The following is an 8,512-nucleotide window of genomic DNA, read 5'->3' as shown; positions in this document are numbered from 1 at the left end:
AGCAAGAAATAACAAGATATACTTGGGGTTAAAAAAAAGTAAAGGTGGAACATCTTTTTGACTGTGGGTTCTGCTGTCAGGTTTAAACAACTTGTATCCAACTCTATTAAAAACTGATATTGTCAGGAATATATGTAATCTAAATTCTTTGCTAATTAGCAGTCTGTCTCCTCACAGATACTTATCAAGCCTCCAGGATGGCTTGTCCAGAAAGGCTTTTGCTGCATTTACATTTCACTGTGCTTATTCATGGCCTGGTTTTCTTCCTCGGAGAGGCCAATCAGAACAGTGCTAATGGACATCGCTCCTCTGGCCAGCCTGGAACTCCCAACCTGTGTTGCAGGTCATGTGTTAGGCATTGAAATTGGTTCTTCCAATAAATAGGCCCTCCTGTCCCATCCAAGAAGAAATGCCAGTGTACCACCTGAGGTTCAGGGAGTACCGAGGACCACCAGGGTTAGGGTTAGGGTTAGGGTTAGGGTTAGGGTTAGGGTTAGGGTTAGAGCAGAAAGGGCTTCTCTGAATCACAGAGTCTCAAATATGGGAAGGACTTTAACAAGCACCTGACAATCACACACTTACCAGACTTTACTCTGCCCCTGCTAACAGCTTTCCCAACTGGATCTGAGCAACACTGGGAATGCACCAAGGCAACCCTATCCCACCTTTGCAAAACTCCATCCATCAGAAAGTTCTTGCTTATACTGATCCCAAATTTGTCTTCCTATAGTTTCCATGCATTGGAGCCTGATTTGAGAGGTGTGTGCGTGGAGCCGGGTCCCGTTACAGGAATATAATATCAGTTTTAGTGCCTAGATGAATCCAGTCATAATACATAACCCAGTGCAACACCTTCTTGGTCAAGCACATAAGGAACAGAGACGTTTTAAAGAATTTAACATTTTAAGTAAATTTTAAAAAATTAATGAGTTCACATGCAACTTAAAATGTGTGCTGTTTATGGAATACATGTTATATCTCAATAAACATTTTTTTTTAAAGAAGGGCACACACCTGGGTTGCGGGCTTGATCCCCAGTAGGGGCCATGCAGGAAGCAGGTGATCCATGATTCTCTCTCATCATTAATGTTTCCATCTCTTTCTCCCTCTCCCTTCCTCTCTCTGAAATCAATAAAAACATATTTTAAAAATAAGAAAGAGAGAGATGCCTACAACTATTAGAAATATCAAAATAATACCTTATATTTGTCTCACATTTTAAAATTTTCTGGGCAATTTCACATTCAGTATGCTAACAGTTCTTTCTTTTTTTTTTTTTTTTACTTTCTTAAAATTGAATTTATTGGGCTAACATTGGTTAATAAAATTATATAGCTTTCAGGTGTAAAATTCTATATCATCTATTATTGTATTGTGTGTTCACCACCTCAAGTCAAATCTCCTTCCATCACCATCTACTCTCTTCTACCTCTCCCACCCACCTATCCCTTTGGTAATCACCATGCTGTTGTCTGTGTCTGAGTTTTTGTTTGTATGTTTGTTTGTTTTTTACTTTTTAACTTTTATTAGGCATTACATAATACACTGCATAACCTTCTAGCAGGAGTAGATGAGCAAAACTGAGTTATTTTTCATTAATCAGGAAGTGCTTCCTTAATCAATATTCTCCAAACCCTTTGACACATAGTAATGATTAACTCCAGAGACATGCTTATCTCTTTCCACCAAAGACCACTGACATGAATAATAGGCAACCCTTTTTTCCTTGCCCCCATTGCTGAACCTATGAATGTGAGCTGTGGCAATTCCGGGGATGAGCAAGCACACGCCCATGACAGCGAGCCCGGGGAGCATCTCGAACCACATCGTGGCAAGGTTACCAAGGCCAAAAAAATACCTCCAGGTCCTTAAAATGACCAACTTGGATTTGTGTCTGAGTTTTGTTGTGATTTATTTTTATTTTTTTACTTAACCCCTTCACCTTTCCTCCCAGCCCACAACCCCTCTCCCCTCTGAAAGGTGTCAGTCTGTTCTCTATCTATGAGTCTGTTTTTATTTTGGCTAACAATTCTTGACATTGGTTGAGTCACCAATGTGAGTCTTGATTTTAGAACAGAAAAATGGCAACTTGCTTGATGTGTTGGTGGCAGATTCTGCATTAGAACATTTGTCTCCATCAATTTCTAATCTGGCAGCAGCATTATAATTATTCTGCCCTGGATAATTCTGATATTAATGCAATTCAACAATGCAGAGAGTAACAAATACATTAAATCATCTATTCTTGTGACAGATATTTCCTAGTGATGGGACAGATGTCCTGACATTGAGCTTACTGATTCATGCTTAGTATATGCTGAATGGCAAACTTTTTTTTAACCTTTCTAAGGGGTATATGCAGAACCACCTCTCACCTAGCTAATCATGGCTTCATGTTTCCTGCTATAAATATCCCCTGGCAGTGGACACCTCAGATGACCAACAACAACTTTGGCAGCTCCACAGCAAGTTCCTAACTTCTTCTGTCCCCATTGGAACCACTGTTCTCACCAGAGCTATGATTCTGTAGTGTGCTTTAGATATAACTGACAGCCTGTGGTTCAGATAGATGGGGTCATGTGTACATTGAGTTCCCCAGAGAGATTCCTGGTCATCACATAATTTTGAAAAATAAGAAAGAAATCATTGTCAAGAAAAAAGGAAATTCTAGATACTACTGGGTTGTTGTTGTTTTTTCATTTTTAAATATATTTTTACTAGAGGCCCAGTGCATGATTGAATCATGCACGTGTAGGGTCCCCTACATGCTTTCGCTTTTGATCACGGGGGAGCTGGGTGCCTGTCCGCTGGTGCACCAGGCCTTTCAGAAGCCTCCGGCTCAGTGGAGGCTTCTGAAAGGCCTGGTGCCTGAGTGGATAGGCACCCAGCTCCCACGCTTTTACTTTCGATCGCTGGTGCACCAGGCCTTTCAGAAGCCTCCAGCGCAGCGGAGGCTTCTGAAAGGCCTGGTGCCTGAGTGGACAGGCACCCAGCTCCCACGCTTTTGCTTTCGATCGCGGGGGAGCTGGGTGCCTGTCCGCTGGTGCACCAGGCCTTTCAGAAGCCTCCGGCATGGCAAAGGCTTCTGAAAGGCCTGGTGCCTGAGTGGACAGGCACCCAGCTCCCACACTTTTGCTTTCGATCGCGGGGGAGCTGGGTGCCTGTCCGCTGGTGCACCAGGCCTTTCGGAAGCCTCCAGCGGGGCAGAGGCTTCTGAAAGGCCTGGTGCCTGAGCGGACTGGGACCCAGCTCCCCTGCTTTTGATGGTCCACGGTGGGACGTGAGCTCGCTGCCCCAGAGGCCCCTTCTGTGCCGCAGCACAGCCATGGTGCAGACGCTGAGCTCAAGCCGCTGCTGGCGACACGAGCTCAGCGTCCCGCCGGCCCAATCGGCCACCCCGGCCACCCCGAGTCCCGCCCTCCCGCGCCTCCTGGCCAATCGTGGGCATAGAGAAGGTATGGTCAATTTGCATATTTGTCTATTATTATGTAGGATTGTTGATAGTATTACAGATATCTCCCATTTCCCTCCCCTCTTCCCCTCCCCTCCCAGCCCTTACTCACCCTCCAGGTCTTCACTACCCTATGGCCCATGTCCATGGGCTATGCATATGCTACTGGTTTTATTTTGAAAACTTTATTTAAAAAATAGTGTTGAAGCATAGAACAGACTGCAGAATCTCAGAGGGAAGGTGGGGGAGGGTGGGTGGGTGGGAAGAGATCAACCAAAGAACTTGTATGCATATATGCATAACCCATAGACAAAGACAATAGGATGGTGAAAACCTTTGGGGGCGGGGGGTAAGAGATCAATGGGGGGAAAAGGGGACTTATGTAATACTTTCAACAATAATTATTTTTAAAAATTCTAATATATAAAAACTCTGGGTCCATCATGACCGGAGGCTCGACCAACCGGAAGTCAGTCCTGCTGTCAGCACTGGGTTGCCATGGCAACCCAGCACTGACTGCTGAGGGGGCTGCGAATCAGGCCCGGAGAGAGGCCTGAAGAGAGAAGCAGGGTCTGATCCATAGCCTCTGTGGCAGCTGTTGATCAGCACTTGCCTCTCTCTTTCTCCCCAGGCCTGGCCAGCAGCCGCGCCTCCATTTCTCTCCAGGCCTCCACTAGGACTGCTGATCAGCCCCACCTTTCTGATCAGGCCCCGTTGATAGGCCCAGAGACACTGACTGGCATAGAAACCGACCAATCAGAACCAAATCTGGGTAAAGTGTGAGGAGCCAATGGCTACCTAAGAGGCGGCGGCACTTTTGACATTGACTGGCATAGAAACTGACCAATCAGAACCAAATCTGGGTCAACTGTGAGGAGCCAATAGCTGTCTAGGAGGCAGAGCTTTTGATACAGACTGGCATAGAAACTGACCAATCAGAATTAAATTGGCCAGCAGAGGAGGGCAGTTGGGGGCAAGATCTGGCTGGAAGGGGAGGGCAGTTAGGGGTGATCTGGCTGGCAGGGGAGCAGTTAGGTGTTAATCAGGCCAGCAGGGGAGTGGTTTGGGGGTGATCAGGCTGGCAGGCAAAAGTGGTTAGGAGCAAGTGGTTATGAGAGGGATGTCCAACTGCTGGTTTAGGCCCATGTAAGATCGGGCCTAAACCGGCAGTTGGACATCTTCCGAGGGGTCCCAGATTGGAGAGGGTGCAGGTTGGGCTAAGGGACACCCCCTCCCCGCAGTGCACGAATTTTGTGCACCAGGCCTCTAGTAAATAAATAATAAAATTAAAATAAAAAATGTAAAAAACTGTGGGACATTTACACCATGGAATACTATACAGCTGTAAAAAAATAAAAATAGTGTTGATTTTTAACTGCTTTTCCAAAAGTTGGCCATCAATATAAAGACTGTGATGCATTTTCCACCATGGCTTTGTATAAAAACAAGGCCTAAAATGATAGTACTGTTTGAACTTAGATCAGGTGTATGTTTCCCACAAAGGTCCCACACCCAGCTTCATTTGACCCTTTTCAAAGACTTTGAAGATAAGACAAGTACCATCCCAGTTCAAAGATGAGAAAACCAGGACTAAGAGATTCAATGTCTTGTTCACTCACTCAGCTGGCTAGTGACTAACAGGAACAAGATCCCAGACATCAGGACTCACACTGAGTAAGAATGTAGTGTTGGTCTTCTTCAATCACATAATAAATCATCTCTAAAACTAATGACAGAGAGACCTTAAAAATAATAAAATGCAGAACTAAGCCTGAGGCCAACCTAGGATCAGCACACTCAGCCAGCAGCAACAACAAGGCCTTCTCTGAGAGATGCCTTGACCTTCAGAACCATCTTCAGCAAGTGGATGGAAATCAGATGCTGCCTACCATGTACTTGGAGAGAGTTGGCTGAGCCTCCTTAAACATTTCTTCTGCTCCACTCACGAGACAAAAATGGTTAAACTCAGAGGCCCTGCAGAGACATTAGCTTAGGTTCTTGGAAACTTGCTATTCACATCCTCGTTAGATAATAATATTGCAAAGGCTTATAGGGTTTGAGGAAAAACATTGCAGCAATAATGACACAGAAGAACATTAGCATTTCCAGTTGTTCATTCAGTCCACAGTCAGGAACAGCAGAAGCCGATATCAATTTATAGAAATGGGTTTTAATTTCTGAACAGCAATCCTGCTACTTAGAGTCAAGATAAATGAACTCTGTGTGCACAGAGATAAGCATAGAGCTGTGAACTATATGCATATACATGCATGCATCTGGGGAATTAAATTATGGCTTTTCCTTACATCTTCTGGCTAATGCTCATGATGTAGTCACAAAGACAACAACAAGTTCAAGTTTAGCCAACAGTTATCAATGCCACATGGACATTCTTCAGAACAGATTGTTTTAATAGCACTTTAGATAAAAGTAAATAAAATCCAGTTTTAGATTTTATGTAATGATCAAGGTCCATAGGCCTGTTTCAGAATCAGCTGGTGTGGCTATTAAAATGTCAGTTTATTGGGCCCCAGCCCAGAAATACTGAATCAGAATCACTGGGTGCTAGAGGCTAAGTCCAGCGGGTCATAATAAATGCGAGAAGTCCTCAAAAGTTTGAATGGACTCTTTTAGCAGAGCTGAAAATCTGCATGTTATTACCTGCTGCTGGAACAGCCGAAGGCAATAAATTGCCCCAACCTGATGGTCCTTTATTGTTTACTGACCTTACCTTTGATATGTATATCTGCTTTGCTAGAGGGCAAAATGTGTGAATAAAAAGCCCTGGGACCAGAGATTCGGGGAGCTTAGTCACTAGAACTAAGTTTCCGTCTGGCACCCCAAAATGCCTTCCAAATTCATATTTCTTCTCTAGCCTCTTCATTCATTTATGCACAGACTTTTTTCCAGATTCCTGAACCCTAGTAGATGTGGATAAGACCCCAGCAACTGAGGATTAGTCCCAGAGAAGTGCAACTTTAACAGGCATCTAAGAGACAGCTGGTAAAAGAAAGAGAAAGCTAGAACCAAGTGAGAGACAGGGAGATGCAGGGCTGAGAGCAAGACTAAGAGAGGTCCCAGTCATGACCACAGCATACCTTACCCAGCTGCCTCTAACCACCTCTGCCCCCTGCAGGTTCAAGGTCAGCCCTGCCACAGCCTGCACCCACAAGAACCCAGACTACCTGATTCTATAAAAGCCCCATTGTCACTATCAAGTGGGGCCCAGGCATGGTCTGGCTTGAACCACACCTGGCCTCTAAATTGGGAATAACAATTTTTAGCCCCTGCACACCTACAAAGAGCATCAGACTGAAAACAGCCCAACCTGTATTCTTGGGGGCGGCCCGACTGTCTATCACGCCAGCAGTCCAGGTTCCCTTCCACCTCAGCTTTCCCCAGGGAAGCTCTGACCATCTGCCCCAACCCCTGCCAGGCTCTCTTCTGACGGGACTCCACTTCTGGATTCCGCTGTATCATTCTTTGTCATCGGCTTGAGAGATCATGGGAGAGACATCAGTGGTTGTGTGGGGGTATTGTCATTATATGAATGCTATGACCATCATCTGGTCAGATCTTACAAAACAAGACCCCTCCCTGTGTGAAAGGGGTGAGAGCTTATCTCCAGGTAAAGTCCCTCTTAGCTTTAATTAGTTGGGAATGTGATGGACTGGCTCTTAAACTAGAAGTATGAGGTGGTTGTGATGTATCTTGGAGAAAGGTATTAGTTGTCACCTCCAAGTGAAGAGAAACAAAGATCTGAAAATGAGGCGCTCACCCTGCAAGGTTGTGCCAACCTCCCCTCCCTTTCTATTACCCAGCCTTCTGTCCAACACCCCCTGGGAATGCGCGCGTGCGCGCGCGCGCGCACACACACACACACACACACACAGCTAGAGTGTAGGTTATCAGGAAGGATCACAGTACAGGGCCTGAAAGCTTTAGGTACGCTAGAGGCAGAATCATAAATCTTAAGTATGGAAACCATTCCTATTTTCCCCCTAATATTTAGCAGTGCTTGAAAAGGCCAGCTGCTGCAGCTGTACTAAGAGAATCAGAGACAACATTTTTAATCTCTTGGGAAAGACACCTTCCCATAGAATGTCTGCTTGGGTCATGTATAAGCCAAACTTCAAAGGTGAGTTATGAGGACAGCCATGCTTGGGATGGGTAATTTAAAGTCAGGGGATAGAGAGGAGGAGGATATGCTCCTGAGGCTAGCAGGGCAGTGCCAGCAGTAACTGAGTTATAAGAACACAGAAGGAAAGGTGAAACACACCAGGCAGAATTTGAGCTTCTTGCTTCAACTGCCTCTCCATCACCTTAAGAAAGTTGGTTATTTTTTCCTGCTTAATAAAAGGGAATAAGGAATGAGGCAGCAGGTGGAGAGAAAATTGTGTGCCAAGGTAAGTTCAATGGTTTTGTTAACAGAGGAAAATTTTTTTTATTCTCATTAGAAATGAGAGAAGTTCATTGAGAGTTAATAAGGTGTCATGTAATTCTCCAAACTTTTGCATACATCATCTCTTGTAATAGACAAAAAAAAAAAAAAAAAACCTCTGGGAGGTTGGTATTATTATACTGATTCACAGATAAGAATATTGAGCCTCACTAAGATCTAAGAAGAAAAAAAACACTAAACTTGAGGTCAAATATCTAGTAAGTGGCAAAATAAAAATTCAATCCCAGGTCTGTCTGAACATGTCATAAATATGTTCACCTTCAAATATGTTGTATGGCTTCCACCAGGCACATATCTCTTCCACCAGAGAACCAACCAGAATCACTGCTTCTCAGCCACCCCTGGATCCATAAATCAGCCAGTTTGGACACTGACAGCAGCCAGGGTGGATGCCTTGGATCCCCTGGCCAGCTGTGCCAACTGCTGCTGCCTTGTCAGCTTTCCTGGTCCCACCCGATGTCTGTTGGCAGGTGATACTAATCCACTCACAACCCCCATTGAAGGTCCTATCATGCTCAGAAACTAGTGATAGGCAATTTATGATACATAAGATGGTTTCACCCATATGAATTCATATGAAGTTCTTCTATGAATTCAAA

General features: G+C 44.6%; 1 protein-coding gene across 1 annotated transcript; it reads right to left on the bottom strand.

The window, feature by feature from the left end:
* Positions 1-1,614: 1,614 nt before the first annotated feature.
* On the bottom strand, positions 1,615-1,828 carry LOC307112220 (NADH dehydrogenase [ubiquinone] 1 alpha subcomplex subunit 1-like; the record flags this gene model as incomplete). Its single annotated transcript, XM_079792669.1, has 1 exon — positions 1,615-1,828. Exon 1 carries the CDS (start codon positions 1,825-1,827, stop codon positions 1,615-1,617), a length of 213 nt encoding a protein of 70 aa, XP_079648795.1. The 5' UTR covers position 1,828.
* Between the last annotated feature and the right edge of the window lie 6,684 nt (positions 1,829-8,512).

This window comes from Cnephaeus nilssonii (genome assembly GCF_951640355.1).
Source record: "Cnephaeus nilssonii genome assembly, chromosome: 15".
Classification (NCBI taxonomy): domain Eukaryota; kingdom Metazoa; phylum Chordata; class Mammalia; order Chiroptera; family Vespertilionidae; genus Cnephaeus; species Cnephaeus nilssonii.
This window is presented reverse-complemented; position numbering and strand designations above follow the sequence as displayed.